This window comes from Lampetra fluviatilis, chromosome 48 (assembly GCF_964198595.1).
Source record: "Lampetra fluviatilis chromosome 48, kcLamFluv1.1, whole genome shotgun sequence".
In the NCBI taxonomy this organism is placed as follows: Eukaryota; Metazoa; Chordata; class Hyperoartia; order Petromyzontiformes; family Petromyzontidae; genus Lampetra; species Lampetra fluviatilis.
The window spans coordinates 8403062-8428670 of NC_136322.1; the positions used below are offsets into that span (position 1 = coordinate 8403062).

General features: G+C 49.8%; 1 protein-coding gene across 1 annotated transcript; it reads left to right on the top strand.

Moving 5' to 3' along the window:
* Positions 1–25119, top strand: LOC144948244 (chitinase-3-like protein 1). Its single transcript, XM_078877668.1, has 12 exons — positions 1–32; positions 1757–1866; positions 6638–6836; positions 8082–8132; positions 9102–9158; positions 10390–10555; positions 13930–14054; positions 16486–16597; positions 17907–18089; positions 19342–19464; positions 23553–23733; positions 24932–25119. The coding sequence occupies exons 1-12, from the start codon at positions 1–3 to the stop codon at positions 25117–25119; spliced, it is 1527 nt and encodes a 508-aa protein (XP_078733794.1).
* The last annotated feature ends 490 nt before the right edge of the window (positions 25120–25609 follow it).

Consider the following 25609-nt stretch of genomic DNA (forward strand, 5'->3'; position numbering starts at 1 on the left):
ATGTGCGACGTTCATTCTGACAGTGACGTGCGGTGAGGTCAATGGCTGAGGGGCAGAGGTCGCAACCGGGTACCCGATACCCGTACCCTACCCGATACCCAATTACCCGTACCCGGCCGGGTACGGGTACCCGTTTGCGACCCTGGTGCAGCCGGGTACGGGTACGGGTAGGCCGTGAGTCACTGGTGAGTAACTGTTTGTCACTCAATTCCCAACGTCCTTGTCTCTTCTCACAATTCAAGTTCCTAGAATCAACCCACCCGCGCCTGCAACATGGCTTCATCCCAGAGGTCGCAATCAGGTACCCGATACCCGTACACGGCCGGGTACGGCCGGGTACGGGTACCCGTTTGCGACCCTGGTGCGCCGGGTACGGGTACAGGTAAGGAATCAAAACCCGTTTGCGACCTCTGCTGGGGAGGCATTGGCTAGTCGTGTCAGAGCCAGATTCACACACTGAGGGGGGCGTGTCCTCACTGAGAGGGCGTGTCCTCACTGAGGGGGGCGTGTTAGACACGTTTCACCTGATGAAGATTGCTTGTGTTGCGATCGTAACGTGGTAATGTATTGATATTTTTTATACCCACGTGACTTTACCGAAATAACCAAAGAGTATGGATTCCTGCTGTCACGAAAGCTTCAAATCAAGATTTGACGTCCCCCTCGGTGAGGCAGATGTGATAGCTGCCTCCCCTGGTGCGTTTTCATTGCGGTTTCATGACGAGACCAGCGAGCCTAAATATCTTTATACACATACTACGTGGAATAAGTTACCTGGAGTGTGGAAGGCGAGGACATGAAATGAAGGGGTCTACAAACATTACATTCGTGACGCACAGAGAGATAGTAACAGGCACGCGCTTATTGCCCGCGCTCCATCCAGTTACTGAAGGGTTGCGCAATCAGAGGGGAGGCTGAGCTCGCCGCTGCCTCACCTCTCGTCTCTTCCTGTATTTGCAGCGGAGCTCCGCAAATTTGGCGATTTTTACTTAAAAAATGATTGGAATAGTACTGAAATGACATTTATAACACAGATCAGTGGAAAAAATCTTGTTATTTATTTTGTTTGATTGTTTTTTTCCGTAACAGCTATTTTCATTGGAGTTTGACAGGTGTAGAGAAGTAAAATGGGGACTTGACGTCAGGTGTGCCGTTCAGTGCGATGACGTCACGTCTCCTAGGGTACTTAAGGGATACCCCGTGACGTAAGCGGGGTCACTGTGGGAACGGGTAGAGTAAGAAGGGTGAAGAGGGAACCAGTGGGTAGAGAGAGGGATCGAATAGGGAGGGAGTCTGGGGAGAAGCCGGTGGTAGTAGCCGTAGAGGTGCTTCTCTCTCCGCTCGGTGGAGTCGACAGAGTCCACGATCCGACACGAGAGACCGAGAGAGAGACCGGAGCTAGCCGGCAGGGACCCGGACTCAGAGTAGGACCACCCCTAGCCCCCCCTGGGAGTCGTGTACCCTGCTGTGTAATATTGATGAGCTTTAATAAACCCTGGCGAAAGCCCTTAACTTACCTCCGTCTCCGAGTACGTCCGTCGGAACTTCTCTACACAGGTGAGGCTCTGCCTCCCCTGCCTCCCCTGACCGCACGTCCCTGCATTCTAAATGTCCAGTCGCTTGGTGGGGCGGTGTCGAGAAAGACGCCGAGAAAAATGCACGTGGCCGTGGCTGCTGTTCGCCTGCCCCTGAACCCCCCCCCCCCCCCCCGCTAAACGCCCTTCGAACAACGTTTCGCGCTCTGTGCCACCTGCAGGGCCACCGTGCACAGAGGGAGTCACCCGGGCACCGAAGATACCTCGCCACCCCCACAGGGTTCCGAGGGAACCATGAGGTCACCCGTGAGGGAGGCGCCTCTGACCTCCTGTGAGTCCGGCAGCGCGGTTGTTGTGGTGGTGTCTGTGTGTGTCTGTGTGTGTGTGTGTCTGTGTGTGTGTGTCTGTGTGTGTGTCTGTGTGTGTGTCTGTGTGTGTGTCTGTCTGTATGTGTGTTTGTGTGTGTGTGTCTGTGTGTGTGTCTGTGTGTGTGTCTGTGTGTCTGTGTGTGTCTGTGTGTGTGTCTGTGTGTGTGTCTGTCTGTATGTGTGTCTGTGTCTGTGTGTGTGTCTGCGTGTGTGTGTCTGTGTGTGTGTCTGTGTGTGTATGGCTGTGTCTGTGTGTCTGTGTGTGTGTCTGTGTGTGTGTCTGTGTGTGTGTGTCTGTGTGTGTGACTGTGTGTGTCTGTGTGTGTCTGTGTGTGTGTCTGTATGTGTGTGTGTCTGTGTGTCTGTGTGTGTGTGTCTGTGTGTGTGTCTGTGTGTGTGTCTGTCTGTATGTGTGTCTGTGTGTGTGTCTGCGTGTGTGTGTCTGTGTGTGTGTGTCTGTGTGTGTATGGCTGTGTCTGTGTGTCTGTGTGTGTGTCTGTGTGTGTGTCTGTGTGTGTGTGTCTGTGTGTGTGACTGTGTGTGTCTGTGTGTGTCTGTGTGTGTGTCTGTATGTGTGTGTGTCTGTGTGTCTGTGTGTGTGTGTCTGTGTGTGTGTCTGTGTGTGTGTCTGTCTGTATGTGTGTCTGTGTGTGTGTCTGCGTGTGTGTGTCTGTGTGTGTGTGTCTGTGTGTGTATGGCTGTGTCTGTGTGTCGGTGTGTGTGTCTGTGTGTGTGTCTGTGTGTGTCTATGTGTGTGACTGTGTGTGTGTCTGTGTGTGTGTGTCTGTGTGTGTGTGTGTCTGTGTGTGTGTGTGTCTGTGTGTGGGGGGCGGTAGTGTAGCGGTTAACGCGCTGCGCTATGAACCCGGCGACCCGAGTTCGATTCCCGCTCGCGGCCAAAACCAAGTGGCGATTATCTGAACCGGTCTTGGGCCTCATCTAGGTCGACTCAGCCTCAAATGAGTACCTGGTGTAGCGGTGTGTAAACATCGTCACTGGGGAGACAAAGGCGGTCGGGCGTGGTGCTGGCCACCAACCCCCTCGTGTGCCGTTCCGGCCTTCATAAGTGCTCACTAACAGCACTTGCCCCTACACTCTGTTAAGGCTATATGGGGGATCTTAGTCTGTGTGTGCTCAAGTTTACGTATTCTCCTGATGACGATCGCTTGTGCTATGATCGAAACGTCGTAGTTTTTATTTTATTCACTTTTATTTTTTTAGATCTACGTGACTTTACCGAAAGAACCAAAGGATGTGAATTCCTGCAGTCACGAAAGTTTTCCGTCAAAATTTACGTATTCTGTTTGGTGTTTGAGCATCTTAACACAACTGCTGTTTCTTTTTCGATGTAAAGCTGTTCTTGTTAATTGACAGAAAGGGTTAACGTCTATTCTGATTTCATTTTCATTCTTTCATGCTGGCAAAAATGTGTCCCATTTAGTAGCTGCTCACCCAGAACTATAAATGCCCTGGCGGTGCATTGCCCTTGTACTTGTTCGCCTTTTGGCGTCGTTCTCTGGTCTGACACTGCTAGTGGGACTAGGCCCTAAGCAAGGCTGCTGTCTCTGGTGTAGGCCAATCAGTTTCATAGACAACGCAAAGTAACGTTATTATCAGAGCCGCGTTTGCGTTTGCATGTTCCTTGAAAAAGCTTTCATCTTGATTTGGAGCTTTCGTGACTGAAGGAAATACTCTTTGGGTCGTTCGGTAAAGTCACGTAGAAGGGAAGTAATAAAATAATAAAAATAAAACATAATAAAATTATATTATTTTATTATGTTTCGTAGAAGGGAAGTAATATAAAATAATAAAAATAAAACATAATAAAAATATATTATTTTATTATGTTTCGTAGAAGGGAAGTAATAAAATAATAAAAATAAAACATAATAAAAATATATTATTTTATTATGTTTCGTAGAAGGGAAGTAATATAAAATAATAAAAATAAAACATAATAAATTTATATTATTTTATTATGTTTAATTTTTATTATTTTATTACTTCCCTTCTACGTGAATTTACCGAAAGAACCAAGAAGATGAATCCCTGCAGTCACGAAAGCTTTAAATCGAAAAAGAGAAAATAATAAATTAAATAATAGCATTCCACATTTCGATTACAACACAAGCAATCGAAACGTCGTATGCTATTATCGAATGTATTATTTTATCTTTCTACGTGACTTTACTGAAAGAAACTAAAGAATTAGCTTTCATCTATTTGCTGTTTGAACGTCTTAACATAACTGCTGATTTCGATTTAAAGCTTTCGTGACTGCAGGGAATCATGTTCTTGATTCTTTCGGTAAAGTCACCACGTAGAAAGGAAATAATAAAATAAAATTAATAATTAAAAGAAAACAATAAAATTATTGATAATAGTTTTTTTACCCTTCTATCTGGCAACAAAACTGACACCTTTTTTTTGTTGCCAGATAGAAGGGTAAAAAACCAATTATCATATTTTTACTGGCAAATGAGGTTCCATGGAATAAAATTATTATTTTATTATTTCCCTTCTACGTGACTTTACCGAAAGAACCAACAATATGAATCCCTGCAATCACGAAAGCTTTCAATCAAAATTTAAACGCCACGTAACATTATTATCAGAGCCACGTTTGTGTTTGCATGTTCACCGCAAGTACCACGTGTGTGTGGCTACTGTGGTAACTTGGTTATTCCTTGCGAAAGATTTCTGTTTGGCGGTTGAACATCTTAACGCTGCTCCTGCTGTTTTATTGCCGGAAAGGTTACAGCCAATCCTAATACATTGATGCCGCAGAGAAAAAGGTCCCAATGATGCGGCTTTTAAAAGTTTGCGCGTTTATGAGAAGTACTTACTCGGGCGCCGTGCCAGCGGCGATCTGAGTTAGCGTGGCACTCCGCTCACTTTACGACCTCGCCTTTCAGATTTGGCCGCGCTTCTGGCGATCTGCACCCTTCCGCCAGCGCAAGCCTCAGGTATTGAGCGTGCGCCCCGCTGCGTTTGTCCACCGAACCAACGCCGCGTATCCGCCGCCCCGTGCCGCATGAGCCTTCAATCGCCCGGCGCGGTGTTCGCGACTCTCGGTGGAGGCTTGGACGAATCCGGCCTTTCCTCCGAGCAAAGAAGATGATTTAGATGCGTGCGCGCGTGCGTTGACCTTCTTTCGCGCCGCAACGCAGCCAACCATGCTGCCGTTCACTCGGAACGTAAACCCTTCGCGGCGGACGGACCCCAGCACCCGTGCGTGGCTTGAACGCGGCCGCTCCCGCGGCGCTCGCTCATTGGCCGAGCGCCAACGCGGTTTGCTGTGACGTCAGTCGCCGTGGCGGCGGTAGCGGTACTTCCTCGACCGGGAAGTTGTCGCTTAAAACTACCCAAAGGGCCTCTCGAAATCACACAAAGGGCCTTTGATAAACGAGCGTTTCGGTTTAACGTGTAGTCGCCGTGGCGGCGGTAGCGGGACTTTCTCGACCGGGAAGTTGTCGCTTGAAACCACCCAAAGGGTGCCCTTGAAATCACACAAAGGGCCCTTCAACAACGAACGTTTCGTTTGACGCGTAGCAGCAGTGGCGGTAGTGGCGGTAGTGGCGGCTGTACGGTGATTTTTTTTTCTGCAATATTTTGCTACAAAGTGCTCGCCGCGAGTGAACTCTGCGGGATAGCTCACTGCTGACCCCGTCAAGGAGCGGTAAAACTATAATCGTCGTCATCGCAGCAGCTGGACGAGCCGCTTTTCCGCGGCCGTCTGGAACGCTCTTCGCTTCCGCTGTTTGGAAGCCGCTGGGAGTTACGATGCACTTTTAAATCGAGATCGAAAACTAATTTCTTTAGAATTGTATTTTGCGTGTGTTAGTTTGTTGTCCTTCCCTCCCCGCCCGCACCTCCGATTATCCGATCAGCGCGGTTGGCTCTGTGGGTTGCGAACGAAGTTCAATGTGCATACAAACTACTGTACACTCCATGACACTACTCTACACTATACTACATTATAAAATACACTACTATACACGACACTACGATACACTTCACTATACTACACTACTATACACTACACAGCTATACAGTAGTCTATACACTATACACTACATACTACACGAGTATACACTATACTACTATACACTACACTATACACTACACGAGTATAAACTACACTACTATACACTACACTATACACTACACTATACACTACACGAGTTTCCACTACACTACTATACACCACACTATACACCACACGAGTATACACTACACTACTATACACTATACTATATACGATACTATTGTTACACTACAATATGTAGTGTAGTGTATAGCAGTGTCGTGTTTCGTAGTGTAGTGTATATTAGTGTAGTGTATATTAGTGTATAGTAGTGTATATTGGTGTAGACTATAGTAGTGTAGTGTATAGCAGTGTAGTGTATAGTGTAGTGTAGTGCCTTCACTTACCGACCATTTCCCTGTTAACGACGCGCTGTTTTAGTTTGAGTAAAAATTAGTTCATGCATCAATTAGCCGTGATTCTCTTCATATTATGCATCCATAACGTTGTTAGTATCTTTACGTATTAATGTCCATTGTTTAAAATATTACAAAGTACGGTACAAGGGCGCTAACTTTCGATGCCTTTTAACGTGCGTTTCCTACGCTCGCTCAACGCCCAAATCACTTCAACAGACCGGGATTTCGGGGGAAACGCCGGCCGATTCTGTCGACATAAATCGACCCCCCACCCCATCGCCCCCGCAGACTTCAAGAAGATCTGCTACTTCGCCAGCTGGGCGGAGGGACGCCTCGGCGCGGGCAGCTTCGGCGCGGGCAATGTGGACCCGTTCGCGTGCTCCCACGTCCTGTTCGCGTTCGGCGTGATGGACGATGCGTTCTCCGTCCAGCCGGCACAGGACAACGACCCCACCGCATACCGGCTTCTCACGGCACTCAGGGAGAGGTGAGCCGATGCCGAGTTTTTTTTTTTTGCCAATTTATGCTGGGGGGCCTGCACCCGCATCCGCCTGCGTACGTCCGTCCAGCCGACAAAACATTTTTCATAATGTAGCAGTCACATGGTCCTTAAGACGTGACCGTCTGATCGTCCGTCTATCTAGCAAAACTCCCCCCCCCCCGAACATAGCAGGTCACGTGGTTCTTTAGACGTGACCGTCTGATCGTCCGTCCATCTAGCAAAACTTCCCCCCCCCCCCGAACATAGCAGGTCACGTGGTTCTTTAGACGTGACCGTCTGATCATCCGTCTATCTAGCAAAACTCCCCCCCCCCTCCCCGAACATAGCAGGTCACGTGGTTCTTTAGACGTGACCGTCTAATCGTCCGTCTATCTAGCAAAACTTCCCCCCCCCCCTTGAACATAGCAGGTCACGTGGTTCTTTAGACGTGAGCGTCTGATCGTCCGTCCATCTGGCAAAACTTCCCCCCCCCCCCCCCGAATATAGCAGGTCACGTGGTTCTTTAGACGTGACCGTCTGATCATCCGTCTATCTAGCAAAACTCCCCCCCCCCTCCCCGAACATAGCAGGTCACGTGGTTCTTTAGACGTGACCGTCTGATCGTCCGTCTATCTGGCAAAACTTCCCCCCCCCCCCCCCGAACATAGCAGGTCACGTGGTTCTTTAGACGTGACCGTCTGATCGTCCGTCCATCTAACAAAACTTCCCCCCCCGAACATAGCAGGTCACGTGGTTCTTTAGACGTGACCGTCTGATCGTCCGTCTATCTAGCAAGACACCCCCCCCCCCCCGAACATAGCAGGTCACGTGGTTCTTTAGACGTGACCGTCTGATCATCCGTCTATCTAGCAAAACTCCCCCCCCCCTCCCCGAATATAGCAGGTCACGTGGTTCTTTAGACGTGACCGTCCGACCGTCCATCAGCCGCCACGACATCCTTGGAGGTGCAGGATTCTCACCTCCGATTGGCAAGGTGGGCTACGCACGGCGCGGAAGAAAGTTCAACATGCATACGTACATACGCACATGCATCCGTTCCTCCGTCGAGCCAGCCAGCCAGCCAAACCATTTCCAAACGTAGTCGACCGACCCTCCATTCAGATGTCACCATCCGCCCTTACTTACCGTCCTCCGGATCGGCCAGCCGGTAAAACTTTTTACGAATGTCACACGACGGCACGATGTGACGCCCACGCCCCCCCACCACCGCACGTTCGTGCGACTGGCCAGGTCTGGCGCCGGAGCGCGAGGTGACGTCAGCGCGACGCACGAAACTGTTGGGTGCGGCTGACATCATCACGCCGTACGTGCGTAGGTACCTTGAACTCCTTTGGCACCGTACGTAGCCGACCGTGCTCATCAGAAGTGCGGGGGAAAGGCAATGACCTAAGCACAAAAAGCAGTTCGGTAGAAACGAGTTTGTCAATCTAGATGATGATGATTTATGGATTGAGTAGCTCACGGAGGCTTCATAATATTGGAAGGAAAGAGCGTTCCAGACGGCCGCAGAAGCGCGTCCGAAAGCGCCGCGCGACGATGTTGTTCGACGGTCAGCCGAAAAGCCTCCGCGAGGACGACCCGGATTCCGTGTGATGACGACGATGATGACGATGGCGGTGACCTGCAGCTTCCCGACAAGATCAGCGAGGCATCCGCGGTTCATTCGCAAGGCGAGCACCCCTTTGCGTGTCCATAACGAGCGCGACCTCGCGATGGCACATGCTCGCTCGGCAACCCGCAAGCCAACGCAGCCCCGGCGGTCGTGGAGTCTCAGAGGTCGCAACCGGGTACCCGATACCCGTACCCTACCCGATACCCGGCTACCCGTTTGCGACCCTGGTGCGGCCGGGTGCGGGTACGGGTAGGCCGTGAGTCACTGGTGAGTAACCGTTTGTCACTCATTTCGGGTAGGGTACGGGTACGGGTAGGGAATGGGTACCCGTACCCGGCCAGGTACGGGTACAGGTACCCATTTGCGACCCTGGTGCGGCCGGGTACGGGTACGGGTAAGGAATTAAAACCTGTTTGCGACCTCTGGGGAGTCTCCACCAACCACCCCGGACCCGTGGCCACTCCCACGAGCTCGCAACCGAGCGCCGGCGAGCCGCACGACGTTCGAACCGCTCGTGCCGCACGTTACGGCACGTGCGGTTCACGAGCGGCGCGATTGAATTGACAACGCATCTCGTTGTTATGGGGGGGGCACCGTGGAATTGCAACCCAAACTGGTCGCTGTCTCGCACTTCGCAGGAATCCGGAGCTTAAGGTGTTGCTGTCGGTTGGCGGCTATGTGTTCGGGGTGGAGAGGTGAGTCCAAGGAGGCCACCAGTACACCGCTCTCTCACTACGTCTCTATCTCAATACGTGTCTTGAACTACTTCGTGTACACACGTGTCTTGAACTACTTCACGTACGCACGTGTCTTTAACTTCTTCGTGTACGCACGTGTCTTGAACTACTTCACGTACGCACGTGTCTTGAACTACTTCACGTACGCACGTGTCTTGAACTTCTTCACATACGCACGTGTCTTGAACTTCTTCACATACGCACGTGTCTTGAACTTCTTCACGTACGCACGTGTCTTTAACTTCTTCACGTTCGCACGTGTCTTTAACTTCTTCACGTACGCACGTGTCTTGAACTTTTTCACATACGCACGTGTCTTGAACTTCTTCATGTTCGCACGTGTCTTCAACTTCTTCACGTACACACGTGTCTTCAACTTTTTCACGTACGCACGTGTCTTGAACTTATTCGTCTACGCACGTGTCTTCAACTTCTTCACGTACCCACCTGTCTTTAACTACTTCACGTACGCACGTGTCTAGAACTTCTTCATGTGCGCACGTGTCTTGAACTTTTTCAGGTACGCACGTGTCTTCAACTTCTTCATGTTCGCACGTATCTTGAACTTCTTCACGTACACACGTATCTTTAACTTCTTCATGTATGCACGTGTCTTCAACGTCTTCACGTATGCACGTGTCTTCAACTTCATCATGTACGCACGTGTCTTTAACTTCTTCACGTTCGCACGTGTCTTCAACTTCTTCATGTACGCACGTGTCTTCAACTTCTCCATGTACGCACGTGTCTTCAACTTCTTCACGTACGCACGTGTCTTGAACTTTTTCGTGTACGCACATGTCTTCAACTTCTTCACGTATGCACGTGTCTTCAACTTCTTCACGTACGCACGTGTCTTCAACTTTTTCACGTACGCACGTGTCTTTAACTTCTTCATGTACGCACATGTCTAGATCTTCTTCACGTACGCACGTGTCTTCAACTTCTTCATGTGCGCACGTGTCTTGAACTTCTTCGTCTACGCACGTGTCTTGAACTTCTTCACGTACGCACGTGTCTTGAACTACTTCACGTACGCACGTGTCTTGAACTACTTTATGTGCGCACATGTCTTGAACTTCTTCATGTACCCACCTGTCTTGAACTTATGCATCTCTGCGTCCCTGCACCCCTGCATCCCTGCGTCTCTGCGTCCCTGCGTCTCGCCGCGCCATCGCCCCCGCCCCAGGTTCTCGGCGATGGCATCGAGGAGGGACCACAGGCAAGCGTTCATCGCGTCCGCCGTCGACTTCCTGCGCACGTACGGCTTCGACGGGCTCGACCTCGACTGGGAGTACCCGGCGCAGAGGGGCAGCCCCGCAGTGGACAAGCAGCGCTTCACGTCCCTGCTCAAGGTGTGCCCCCCTTCCACCGCTGCGTTCCAGCAAGGGACGACCCGCACGCCGTTCACTCGGCTCTCCGCTCATTGGGCTTCCGAGCCGCATTGGCCGAGTGCGTGTTTTTTTGTAGATCGCCCGTGGTCGCGTGAACAACCGTCGAACGACTGTCCTCGCGTAAACAACCGTTGACTGACGGTTGTCGCGTGAACGACCGTGGAACAACCGTGGTCGCGAGAACAACCGTGGAACAATCGTGGTCGCGTGAACAACCGTCGAACGACCGTCATCGCGTGAACAACCGTTGAATGACGGTTGTGGCTTCAACACCTAATGGACACGGGCCTGTCGCAGTCCACATGAACCACATACACCGTAACTTGCGCTATGAGCAGTTTGAATATTGTAACGTCTGTCCTGTGGCCAGTGCATTCCGGTGGGCGCGTTTACGCGCGACGCAACCAAACTCGTGAAAGTGGCGAAGGCAGGGTGGGTTGGAGACTCCGTGGCCACTGAGATGCATTGGCTTCCGTTGGCCGAACGGATACTTCATTCTGAGGTCGCGCTCATTATGAACACGCAAAGTGCTCGCCATGAATCAGAGGTCGCAACCGGGTACCCGATACCCGTACCCTACCCGATACCCGGCTACCCGTACCCGGACGGGTACGGGTACCCGTTTGCGACCCTGGTGCGGCCGGGTACGGGTAGGCCGTGAGTCACTGGTGAGTAACCGTTTGTCACTCATTTCCCAACGTCCTTGTCTCTTCTCACAATTCAAGTTCCTAGAATCAACCCACCCGCGCCTGCAACATGGCTTCATCCCAGAGGTCGCAATCAGGTACCCGATACCCGTACCGTACCCGACCGGGTACGGGTAAGGTACGGGTACGGCCGGGTACGGGTACGGGTACCCGTTTGCGACCCTGGTGCGGCCGGGTACGGGTACGGGTAAGGAATCAAAACCCGTTTGCGACCTCTGCCACGAATGAGCCGCGATGCCTCGCTGATGTCGTCAAGCATCATAAACCATCATCACGCGAACTCGGGTCATCCTCTAAGAGTAGCTTTTACCCTTTCTGGCAATACGAGCGTTGTGTTAAGATGCTCAAACACCAAACAGAAACCTTTTGCAAGGAATCACGTCTGCATTAACCACACGTACTTGTGGTGAACATGCAACCAACAGACAATGCATCATGTATGACCAGAGCATGCTCTTTGTTTGCATGTGCACCGCAAGTACTTTGTGTGGCTAATGTAGTAACTTGATTCATTGCAAAAGGTTTATATTTGGTGTTTGAACATCTCAACGCAGCTGCTGTTTTATTGCCAGAAAGGATAAAAGCCTATACTTTTTTTTATACTGTTGTAATGTGAGGACATATCCGGGTTGCTGTTGAATTACACCTCGTACGATGATTGGCTCTGCCGGTCCTGGCCCATAGCCAATGGGGAGAAGTCTAGGGGCGTGGCCCTGACGTAATGGGAAGGTGACATCTGTAAGTAGAGGATTGGTTCTGCTGGCTTTAGCCACAGCCAATGGGGGGACGAGTCAGGGGCGTGATCCTGGGAGCGTACCATGGAGTCTAAAAGACTCCATAGAGGCTAACCAGGATTGGTGGAAAGGTATCACGTGAACCGGGTATTAAAAGGGGTGGAGACGAACAACACGTGGACAGATCTGGAACGAACGGAGGGTGAGGCCACGCTGGAGCGGGGTCCAGGCTGCCACGTGGCTGCGCATGTCTCTCTCTCTCCCTCTCACGCTGTCTGTCAGCAGTGTGAAGGAGTAAGATGGGAGTGTTGTGAACGAAAGACAAATAAAGACCGGATTCCAGAAGTCGCTTCCATGACCTTTATTACACTGTAATACTGCCAAAAAGGTCCCATTTAGCAGCTGCTCACCCCGAGCTAGAAATGCTCCGATGGTGCATTGTCCTTGTACTGTTCGCCTTTTGACACTGGCAGTGAGACGAGGCCCTAAAGACGGCTGCTGTTTCTGGTGTAGACCAATCAGTTTCAGAGACAATGCTTGTAACATTATTATCAGAGCGTGTTTGTTTGCATGCTCACCACACGACCTGCGTGCATGTGGTTGGTGAAGCAACTTGATTCCTTACAAAAGGTTTATGTTTGGTGTTTGAACATTTTTACCAGAAATGGTAGAAAAAATATTTTGATACTGGCAAGAAAGGTCCCATGATCGGGTCCATCCTCATTTCTTTAGAATTGCTTCTTGTGTTCAGTTTTGTTGTCTTCCCCCGCAGCTTCAATTAGCATGGTTGGCTACGTACCGTGCGAATGAGTTTGTCAGTCTGGACGACGATGATTTAAAAGTGCATAGCAGCTCTCAGTGGCTTCCGAATATCGGAAGGACGAGCGTCCCAGATGGCCGCAGAAGCACTCGTCCGAAAGTGCACGCGATGCGGTGAAGGCCAGCCAACCCGCCTACTCGCCCACTCACCCCACCCATATATGTTGAACATCTTTGGCACCATATGTAGAAAACCGTGCTAATCGGAGGTGGCGGGAGGAAGGAGGGCAAACTCAACGCAACGACGACGACAAGCGTCCGAAAGTGCCGCACAATGCGGTGACCGCCATCTTTATTGAACGATGATCCAAAATTTCGATTTAAAGCTTTCGTGACTGCAGGGATTCATCTTCTTGGTTCTTTCGGTAAAGTCACGTAGAAGGGAAGTAATAAAATAATAAAAATAAAACATAATTTTTTATTATTTTATTATAAAAATAAAACATAATTTTTTATTATTTTATTACTTCCCTTCTACGTGACTTTACCGAAAGATTCATCTTCTTGGTTCTTTCGGTAAAGTCACGTAGAAGGGAAGTAATAAAATAATAAAAATAAAACATAATTTTTTATTATTTTATTACTTCCCTTCTACGTGACTTCACCGAAAGATGCATCTTCTTGGTTCTTTCGGTAAAGTCACGTAGAAGGGAAGTAATAAAATAATAAAAATAAAACATAATTTTTTATTATTTTATTACTTCCCTTCTACGCGACTTTACCGAAAGATTCATCTTCTTGGTTCTTTCGGTAAAGTCACGTAGAAGGGAAATACTAAAATAAAATAAATATATTTTTTTATAATAAAATAAAAAAAAACCTTTTTTATTATTTTATTACTTCCCTTCTACGTGACTTTACCGAAAGAACCAAGAAGATTATCCAAAAACCGCTGCTGCTGCTGCGAGGGTGATTACCAAAATGGGCGTGATGATGATTGTTCACGTGACGATGGTCGTTCGTGCGGCGACGGTCGTTTGCGTGGCGATGGTCGTTTGCGTGGTGGTGACGACGGTTCACTCTCCTTGTGTACGAGGCTCACCCCGAAAGGCCGTTTGTCCATCCCCTGCCGCAGGAGCTGCGATCTGCCTTCGACGAGGAGGCGCTGGCCCAGAGTAGGCCGCGGCTGCTCCTTGCCGTGGCCGTGTCGCCCATCGCGCGCATAGTCGACGGCAGCTACGAGGTGGAGAAGATTCACCAGTAAGGCGCCTCCATTGGAGGGCAGGAGGGGTGGGGCAGGCAGGGGAAGGGGGTCCAACGCCAAGTGTGGCGACGGCAGGAAACTCTTTTTTTTTAATCCTTTATATTAAGTTCACTTGCTTGCGCGCTTACGACCGTACAAATCTTTCGGTCGTTTTTTAACCCACTTCCCGTGATCCAATCGAGCTGACATTTTGCACACAGACTCGTTGTGCGTGACAATTTCCCAAATTTTCCACTTTTTAGGAAAAAAAAAATTTCACATTTAATTTAAAATACCAATGTGATAAAAATGAAACTCTTACTCAAAAAAACAGAAATGAATAATAAAATAAAACCGATGCCACGCATATAAAGGATTTATAGTGAAAAACTTTGTTTTTACGGGTTAATTTTTCCCTTTTAGCTTTTTCCAAGAGTATGCCCTCTCGTTTTGATACATTTTACGATACAAGTGTCTTGATTTTATCGGCAGGGCTGCCTTCATTGAATCTATGTACTGTAAAGTAATGCGATGCCCTCTTTAGTGGGGGCGAATGCTTGCAAAACTATTTAATTTAATGAATTACTCATTGGTTCTTTCGGTAAAGTCACGTAGAAAGACAATAAATGAAATAAGAGAATACTATTGTTTCATTTATTTTCTTTCTACGTGACTTTACCGAAAAAACCAAAGAGTAATTCCTGCAGTCACGAAAGCTTCAAATCAAGTTTAATGAATTGATTAAATAGATTAGCCTCTTTCAGCCGACCAAGGTTATGATGTTAAATACACAATACGAAGTGATGCAGCGGTGGCTAGGAGATGTTAACTCCCTCACCTGGTATACATGAGGCCGTGGGTTCGATACTGACCCTGACACCTGCTGTATATTTTAAGTTTGCACCTTTCTCATCATCACCACGGTGGCTAGGAGATGTTAACTACCTCTCTCGGTATACAGGAGGCTGTGGGTTCGATCAAAATTGTTAAATCTTGATTTGAAGCTTTCGTGACTGCAGGAATTACTCTTTGGTTATTTCGGTAAAGTCACGTAGAAAGAAAATGAATTAAATAATAGCATACGACGTTTCGATTGCAACACAAGCAACCGTCATCAGGTAGAAAACAAACCTAGTGAGCGTATAAACACAATGCAATACAACAGAGAAAGTCGGCTAAGACAACAGTCAACACAAAGATTGCTAAATTTGAGAGAGACAGACAGTTTACTAGATTTGTTTTCTACCCGATGACGGTTGCTTGTGTTGCAATCGAAACGTCGTATTCTATTATTTAATTTAATTTCTTTCTACGTGACTTTACCGAAAGAACCAAAGAGTAAAAAAATGGTTGTCTGTTTGTGTTTCTCCCTTGTGATGCGACTTTGTAGGACGAACGTTGACATGTATTAGAGGCACGGGGTGACCAATGAGGCCGGAATTGGTCTGTAATAAGATAGGCACTGATAAGGGGTTGACCTGTATATTTCACCAAACACAAATGCAATATGCATTAGAAAAACAATAAATGGTCAAATCACTTAATAAAGCACGCTAAAATTATGTTATTTATCTTTAATACCGAGGGTTGAAGTCCATGGTGATGACGGTGATGAGGTGGTTGTTCAGAGGGCTTTGCCTATCCACTACCTCCACCTGGTGGTAGGAAGACGGCGGTGGCAGAGCCGGGGGAGATGAGACGATAAACTAGTGGGGATCCGTGAAGACTAATGGACATCTATGGAAACGACTGGACATCTGTGTAAACTAGTGGGCATCTGTGAATACTGCTGGCCATCTGTGAAGACTACTGGCCATCTGTGAACACTACTGGTCATCTGCGAAGAATAATGGCCATTTGTGAAAACTACTGGGCATCTGTGAAGACTATTGGCTGTAATCTGTGAAAACTACTGGACATCTGTGAAAACTACTGTCTGTCATCTGTGAAAACTACTGGCCATCTGTGAAAACTACTAGCTGTAATCTGTAAAAACTACTGGCCATCTGTGAAAACTACTGGCTGTCATCTGTGAAAACTACTGGACATATGTTCAAACGACTAGGCATCTGTGAACACTACTGGCCATCTGTGAACACTACTGGGCATCTGTGAAGACTACTGGCCATCTGTGGAAACTACTGGACATCATCTCTGAACACTACTGGACACCTGTGAAGACTACGGGTCATCTGTGAAGACTAATGGGCATCTGTGAACAAGAGTTTCGTGGCCCATTGGATCCCTCCAGTCTAAATAAATATTCTGATTTGAAATCGCAAGTGCCACTCACCATGATAAACCGCGGATACACAAAAATTGATACGCCGAAGGGTATGCGAATAACGCGGATGCGAAACACGTGGTTGGCGAGGGGACGATGATGCTGACGACGGCGATGATCGTAAGAAAAACTGGGTCCTTGAGCGCCGTTGTCATTCCCCGTAGGTACCTGGATTTCATCAACGTCATGTGCTACGACATGCAGAACTGGAACGGACAAACCAGTCACCACAGCCCCCTCTTCTCCTCCTCCCTCTACCCGGAGCAGACCACGACGGTGAGATCGAGTGGCGCTGGCGCGGTCGGTCTCCGAGTTAAACGGGGGGGCTGCTGCCCTGTGAGAGAGCCGGGTGGGCGAGTAGATGGGTGGGTGAGTGGCTGTAACGGTTCCACCTGAAGACGGAAGCTTGTGTTGCCTCCGAAACGTCGTGATTTAATTTAGTTGTTTTCATTTATTTTATTTTTTACCTACGTGACTTTACCGAAAAAAACAAAGAGTAGGGTGAGTGAGTAGTTGAGTGGTCAGGTGGGAGAGTTAGTAAGTGGGTGGGTGGCTGGGTGGGTGGGTGGGTGAGCAAGTCAGTGGGAGGGTGGGAGGGTGAGCAGGTGGTGGGGTGAGTAGGTGGGTGGGTGAGTGGGTGGTCGGGTAAGCGAATCAGTGGTTGGGTGACTCAGTGGGTGGGTGAGCGAGTCAGTGGGTGGGTGAGCGAGTGGGTGGTTGCGTTGGAGGCAGTGGTGTAGCGTGGTTAGCGTAGGCTCTGGTGGAAATGTATTTATTTGGGAGTGGGGGAGGCGGGATGAGGTGGCTGCCCCGCCCTTATACAATTGTCAAATTCCTCTCCTTTCAGGGTTCGGAGTTGATTTTGGAACACGCGCTTATATCACTTCGATTATTTGACTCCTATATATGATAAGCCAACTTTTGTTGCGCTATCATTTGTGATGGCCAAGTCGCTTCTGAAAAAAAAATAAGCTCATAGCTCAGTGGGCTTTACCTGGTAAGAAAAAAATACATAGTTAATAGTTTCAACGTAAAGCTTTCGTGACTGCAGGAATTAATATTCTTTGGGTCTTTCGGTAAAGATATCTTTGGTTATTTTATTTGAACCTATCTAAGTGACTTCACCGAAAGACCCAAAGAATATATTCATAGTTGTATTTGTGTTTAAGTTTTGCTCAGTGACTTATTTACCTTTTGCTATACTTCGCACTGCTGTTGTGTTTGTGTGTGTGCTGTTTGTTGTTGTCACGTCCTGGGGGATTCCCCCCTTACTTGACATCTGTGATTTTAAAGAATAGCTTTGTATCTCGATTTAAAGCTTTCGTGACTGCAGGGATTCATCTTCTTGGTTCTTTCGGTAAAGTCACGTAGAAGGAAAATAATAAAATAATAAAAATAATTGTATTATGTTTTTTTTTCCATTCTACGTGACTTCACCGAAAGAACCAAGAAGATGGGTTTTGTATCTCTTTAGCTTCCTCCTCCAGCATGAATGCAACATTCCGATTCGGACGATTTGATTTCAATAACTCGTGCCATCCTTTGGCACACTCGTCCCACCAACCCCCCCCCCCCTCCCCAACAGGAGTCAGCCGTGAAGCTGTGGCTGGACAGGGGGGTGCCCCCCTCCAAGCTCGTGGTGGGGGTGCCGGCCTACGGCACGACGTTCACTCTGAGCGGTGCCGGAACGGCACTCGGAGCGCCGATCTCCGGACCCGGCGAGGCGGGCGCGTTCACGGGCACGGCGGGGACGCTCGCCTACTACGAGGTGGCCCTGCGCGCAGTGTTGAGTCTATGAGGCAGTGTTGAGTCGATGGGGCAGTGTTGGGTCTTTGGTGCAGTGTTGAGTCTATGGGGCAGTGTTGAGTCTATGGTGCAGTGTTGAGTCTATGGGGCAGTGTTGAGTCGATGGGGCAGTGTTGAGTCGATGGGGCAGTGTTGAGTCTATGGGGCAGTGTTGAGTCTATGGTGCAGTGTTGAGTCTATGGTGCAGTGTTGAATCTATGGCACAGTGTTGAGTCTATGGTGCAGTGTTGAGTCGATGGGGCAGTGTTAAGTCGATGGGGCAGTGTTGAGTCTATGGGGCAGTGTTGAGTCTATGGTGCAGTGTTGAGTCTGTGGTGCAGTGTTGAATCTATGGCACAGTGTTGAGTCTATGGGCAGTGTTGAGTCTATGGTGCAGTGTTGAGTCTGTGGTGCAGTGGTGAGTCTATGGTGCAGTGTTGAGTCTATGGTGCAGTGTTGATTCTATGGGTGGCAGTGTTGAGTCTATGGTGCAGTGTTGAGTCTATGGTGCAGTGTTGAGTCTATGGGGCAGTGTTGAGTCTGTGGTGCAGTGTTGAGTCTATGGGGCAGTGTTGAGTCTGTGGTGCAGTGGTGAGTCTATGGGGCAGTGTTGAGTCTGTGGTGTAGTGTTGAGTCTATGGTGCAGTGTTGAGTCTGTGGTGCAGTGTTGAGTCTATGGGGCAGTGTTGAGTCTGTGGTGTAGTGTTGAGTCGGCTACTAGCTTTACTACCCGGCTTCGCCCGGGACTTGGATTCTTGTCTTGGATTAATAAACGGCCTACGCGGAGAGTTCGGGGGGGGGGAGGAGCGTGACGTCAGCAGGCACACTGTGTGACGCTGCCGCATGCGAGTGACATCACAGATATGACGTCACCGCTCACTTGCCGTGAAAAATATATCCATTATTGTGCCCCCCCCCACCCTCGCAAAATACAAAAGTCTATTTTTATACTGTTTTGCATTGTGTAGAGTCTGGAAGCTACCCACATGCCAAATTTAAAGTTTGTTGCATGTTGGAAAGTACGCTAAAGATTTCGAAGAGGAGGAGTGTAGGGCAACAAGGAAGGAAACGAGAGATGCGATACGAATTGGCTCGTATGCAAAGGACGGTGACCTACATCTGACAGCGAATAGTTCCCGCGTCGAAGACGATGACGACGACTAAAGATGCCGATCACGAAGAGTTAAGGCGCCGTGACCCCGTCTCCTCCCCGGCTCTCGCGCGCCGCCCCCCAGGTGTGCCAGCGGCTGCGCCAGGACCAGTACAACGCGGAGTGGCTGGAGGAGCAGGCGGTGCCCTACGCCCACCTGGATGACCAGTGGCTGGGCTACGACGACACGCGCAGCTTCACCTACAAGGTGATGGAGCCGTCGCCCCGTGACCCGCGGTGTTTGTCCCACTGCCCGTGCCATCTCGCGAGGGCGTCGCGCCGGATAGGGGGACGTTAACCGCCTCGCTTCGGGGTGCAGGAGGAGGTCGTGGGTTCGATCCCAGCCCTAACGTTGTGGTGGCTAGGAGATGTTAACTACCTATACTTGATACAGCTATCGTGCTGTGACGGTTCCACCTGAAGACAGAAGCTTGTGTTGCCTCCAAAACGTCGTGATTTTTATTTCACTTGTATTAATTTGTATTTATTTTTTTATTTTTTACCTACGTGACTTTACCGAAAAAACCTAAGAGTATGAATCCTTGCAGTCACGAAAGCTTCAAATCTAGAATTATGTTAACTACCTCGCCAGGTGTGCAGGAGGTGGTGGAGGTTCAATCCCGACCATGACGCCCACAGTGGCTAGGAGATGTTACCTACGTCGCCTGGTATACAGGAGTTCATGCTAATCCCTCACATTAACATAGCCACTTCCATGCCCTCGTCTAGGAGGCCGCTCCCCTAGCTTAATTTACATGCTAATTGTTCACATTAACATCATGCTAATCACTCACATTAACATAGCCACTTCCATGCCTTCGTCGAGGAGGCCGCTCTCCTATCTTACAGTTACATGCTAATTTCTCACATTAACATCACTAGCCCCGGCCACTTCTTTATGACCCTTGAGCTACACCCATTTCAAACCTTTTAAAAGAGTCTTCCTCAGCAGCAGACCACGCTTTCCCACCTGATGATGGACGCTTGTGTTGCGCCCGAAACGTCGTGATTTATTTTATTTTATACCTACGTGACTTTACCGAAAGAACCAGAGAGTAAGAAGTTCATGGGATCAATCCAAACCAATCCTGACACCAAGGTGGATAGGAGATGTTAACTACTTTGCCTGGTATACAGGAGGTAATGGGTTCGATCCCGACCCTGATGCCGTGGTGGCTAGGAGATATTAACTGCCTAGCCCGGTATGCAGGAGGTCGTAGATTCGATCCCAAACCTCACGCCTGCTGCTGTATATTTGGAATTTGAGTCTCTCTCTCTGTCCCCGTCGTCTGGTGGATTTTTCTCCGGGTCGTCCGGTTTATCTCTCCACATTTAGAATCAACGTCACGCGTTGAGAGTATTTGACTGCTGCTTTATATTTCCACGTCATGAGCCACTTCGTTGAGCTATCGTTTGTGGCCAGGTCGCTTCTGTAGTGGACAGAGACAATGACAGAGACAAAGACAAAGACAGACCGGGTCTCTGATGGGGGTGTCTAGACAATGACACAGACAGAGACAGACCGAGTTTCTGATGGGGGTGTCTAGACAATGACAGAGACAGAAACAGACCGAGTCTCTGATGGGAGTGTCTAGACAATGGCAGACAGAGACAGACCGAGTCTCTGATGGGAGTGTCTAGACAATGGCAGACAGAGACAGACCGAGTCTCTGATGGGAGTGTCTAGACAATGGCAGACAGAGACAGACCGAGTCTCTGATGGGGGTGTCTAGACAATGGCAGACAGAGACAGACCGAGTCTCTGATGAGGGTGTCTAGACAATGACAGACAGAGACAGACCGAGTCTCTGATGGGAGTGTCTAGACAATGACAGAGACAGAGACAGACGAGTCTCTGATGTGGGTGTCTAGACAATGACAGACAGAGACAGACCGAGTCTCTGATGGGGGTGTCTAGACAATGACAGAGACAGAGACAGACCGAGTCTCTGATGGGGGTGTCTAGACAATGACAGATACAAACCGAGTCTCTGATGGGGGTGTCTAGACAATGACAGACAGAGACAGACCGAGTCTCTGATGGGAGTGTCTAGACAATGGCAGACAGAGACAGACCGAGTCTCTGATGGGGGTGTCTAGACAATGACAGAGACAGAGACAGACCGAGTCTCTGATGGGAGTGTCTAGACAATGACAGACAGAGACAGACCGAGTCTCTGATGAGGGTGTCTAGACAATGGCAGACAGAGACAGACCGAGTCTCTGATGGGGGTGTCTAGACAATGACAGAGACAGACCGAGTCTCTGATGGGGGTGTCTAGACAATGACAGACAGAGACAGACCGAGTCTCTGATGGGAGTATCTAGACAATGACAGACAGAGACAGACCGAGTCTCTGATGGGGGTCTCTAGACAATGACAGACAGAGACAGAACGAGTCTCTGATGGGGGTGTCTAGACAATGACAGAGACAGAGACAGACCGAGTCTCTGATGGGGGTGTCTAGACAATGACAGAGACAGACCGAGTCTCTGATGGGGGTGTCTAGACAATGACAGGCAGAGACAGACCGAGTCTCTGATGGGGATGTCTAGACAATGACAGAGACAGACCGAGTCTCTGATGGGGGTGTCTAGACAATGACAGAGACAGAAACAGACCGAGTCTCTGATGGGGGTGTCTAGACAATGACAGAGACAGAAACAGACCGAGTCTCTGATGGGGGTTTCTAGACAATGACAGACAGAGACAGAACGAGTCTCTGATGGGGGTCTCTAGACAATGACAGACAGAGACAGAACGAGTCTCTGATGGGGGTGTCTAGACAATGACAGAGACAGACCGAGTCTCTGATGGGGGTGTCTAGACAATGACAGACAGAGACAGACCGAGTCTCTGATGGGGATGTCTAGACAATGACAGACAGAGACAGACCGAGTCTCTGATGGGGGTGTCTAGACAATGACAGAGACAGACCGAGTCTCTGATGGGGGTGTCTAGACAATGACAGACAGAGACAGACCGAGTCTCTGATGGGAGTATCTAGACAATGACAGACAGAGACAGACCGAGTCTCTGATGGGGGTGTCTAGACAATGACAGACAGAGACAGAACGAGTCTCTGATGGGGGTGTCTAGACAATGACAGAGACAGACCGAGTCTCTGATGGGGGTGTCTAGACAATGACAGGCAGAGACAGACCGAGTCTCTGATGGGGATGTCTAGACAATGACAGAGACAGACCGAGTCTCTGATGAGGGTGTCTAGACAATGACAGACAGAGACAGACCGAGTCTCTGATGGGGGTGTCTAGACAATGACAGAGACAGACCGAGTCTCTGATGGGGGTGTCTAGACAATGACAGACAGAGACAGACCGAGTCTCTGATGGGAGTATCTAGACAATGACAGACAGAGACAGACCGAGTCTCTGATGGGGGTCTCTAGACAATGACAGACAGAGACAGAACGAGTCTCTGATGGGGGTGTCTAGACAATGACAGAGACAGAGACAGACCGAGTCTCTGATGGGGGTGTCTAGACAATGACAGAGACAGACCGAGTCTCTGATGGGGGTGTCTAGACAATGACAGGCAGAGACAGACCGAGTCTCTGATGGGGATGTCTAGACAATGACAGAGACAGACCGAGTCTCTGATGAGGGTGTCTAGACAATGACAGACAGAGACAGACCGAGTCTCTGATGGAGGTGTCTAGACAATGACAGACAGAGACAGACCGAGTCTCTGATGGGGGTCTCTAGACAATGACAGACAGAGACATAACGAGTCTCTGATGGGGGTGTCTAGACAATGGCAGAGACAGAGACAGACAGAGTCTCTGATGGGGGTGTCTAGACAATGACAGAGACAGACCGAGTCTCTGATGGGGGTGTCTAGACAATGACAGGCAGAGACAGACCGAGTCTCTGATGGGGGTGTCTAGACAATGACAGAGACAGACCGAGTCTCTGATGAGGGTGTCTAGACAATGACAGACAGAGGCAGACCGAGTCTCTGATGGAGGTGTCTAGACAATGACAGACATAGACAGACCGAGTCTCTGATGGGGGTCTCTAGACAATGACAGAGACAGAGACAGACCGAGTCTCTGATGGGAGTCTCTAGACAATGACAGAGACAGAGACAGACCGAGTCTCCGATGGGAGTCTCTAGACAATGACAGAGACAGAGACAGACCGAGTCTCTGATGGGAGTCTCTAGACAATGACAGAGACAGAGACAGACCGAGTCTCTGATGGGGGTCTCTAGACAATGGCAGAAAGAGACAGACCATCAGACTCTGACGTCGGCCTTCCGTTGTGGCGTTGCAGCTGTGTTGGCTAAAGAGCAAGGGCCTCGCTGGCGCCGTTCTCTGGTCCCTGGATTTCGACGACTTCACTGGGACCTTGTGCCAGCAGGGGAGACACCCTCTCCTGAGCGCCATGAACAGAGTCCTCGACACCCACACAGGTAACCTCGACCGCGGCACAGGTAACCTCGACACCCGCACAGGTAACCTCGAAACCCAAACAGGTAACGTCTACAGATGGGCGAGTGAGTGAGTGAATGGTCGAGTGAATAAACGTGTGGGTGGGATGGTGAGTGATTAGTCGAGTGATTGAATGGGTTGGTGGGTGGTTGAGTGGTCGAGTGAATGAACGGGATGGGTGTGTAAGTGAATGAATGGTCGAGTGAATGGATGAGTGAGTGAACGGGTGGGTGAGTGAATGATCGAGTGAGTGAATGGGTTGGTGGGTGGATGAGTGGTCGAGTGAATGAACGGGATGGGTGTGTGGGTAAGTGAATGAATGTTCGAGTGAATGAACGGGTAGGTGGGTAAGTGAATGGGTTGGTGGGTGAGTGATTGGTCGAGTGAATGGATGAGTGAACGGGTGGGTGAGTGAAAGTTCGAGTGAGTGAATGGGTTGGTGGGTGGATGAGTGGTCGAGTGAATGAACGGGATGGGTGTGTGGGTAAGTGAATGAATGGTCGAGTGAATGAACGGGTGGGTGGGTGAGTGAATGGGTTGGTAGGTGAGTGATTAGTCAGATGGGTGGGTGAGTGAATGGTCGAGTCAATTAATGGGTGGGTTGGTGGATGAGTGAATGGTCGAGCGAGCGAACGGGTCGGTGTGTGAGTGAGTGAGTGAGTGAGTGAATGGTCGAGTGAATGGACGGGGGGGACGTGTGAGTGAATGGTCGAGCGAGTAAATGGGTTGATGGGTGATTGGTCGAGTCATTGGACGAGTGAGTGAACGGGTGGGTGAGTGAGTGAGTGAATGGTCGAGTGAATGGAGGAGTGAGTGAACGGGTGGGTGGGTGAGTGAATGTTTGTGCGAGTAAATGGGTTGGTGGGTGATTGGTCGAGTGAATGGATGAGTGAGTGAATGGGTTGGTGGGTGGGTGAGTGAATGTTTGAGCGAGTAAACGGGTTGGTGGGTGGGTGAGTGAATGGTCGAGTGAATGGACAGGCGAGCGAGTGAGTGAATGGTCGAGCGAGTAAATGGATTGGTCGGTGATTGGTCGAGTGAATGGACGAGTGAGTGAACGGGTTCGTGGGCGGGTGAGTGAATTGTCGAGCTAGTGAACCGGTGCGTGTTTGAGTGAGTGAATGTTCGAGTGAGTGAACGGGTGGGCGGCAGTAGTGGCGTTCAGTTTGTCATAGAGTTGTGGCTGCCGCTGCTACTGCCACTACTGCTTCTTCCACGCAGGGAGCTACGACGAGTGCCTGGCCTCCATGCTGAACCGCACAGAGGAGGTCTTAGAGCCACTGCCCACCGCGTCCTTCGACTCTCCGGGCCGCGCAGAGCGGATGCGTCATCACGCCTCGCTCCAGCTCGTCCTGATGCCGTCGCTTCTACTCCTCGCCCTCCTCCTGGTCGACGTTAATTGGCGCTAAGCTGCGCCAACGAGGATTGGGGGAGGGCGGTGGGGGAGGCGAGGGAGGGAGAAAGGGAGGGAGGTGAGGGAGGGATGGAGGTGAGGGAGGTGATAAAGGGGGGTGAGGGTGGGAGGGAGGGAGGTGAGGAAGGGGGGTGAGGGTGGGATGGAGGGAGGTGAGGAAGGTAGGTGAGGAAGGGAGGGAGGTGAGGGAGGGAGGTGAGGGTGGGAGGTGAGGGAGGTGAGGAAGGGGGGTGAGGGTGGGAGGGAGGTGAGGGAGAGAGGGGAGTTCAATAAAACGTTGTCGACAAAAAAGATCTAACCAACTGTAACCCGTGTAAAACCCGTGTCAATGTTCAACGTAAACATTAATTTCAATTAACGCGAAATCGTAACGCAACAACGACAACAAAACCCCCCAAACGTCGGGTTCTATAAATTGCTCAGACGGTAAAATGCGTACGCATCGAACCGACGACCATGCCTTCTCCCACGGCGTTGTCGATGTT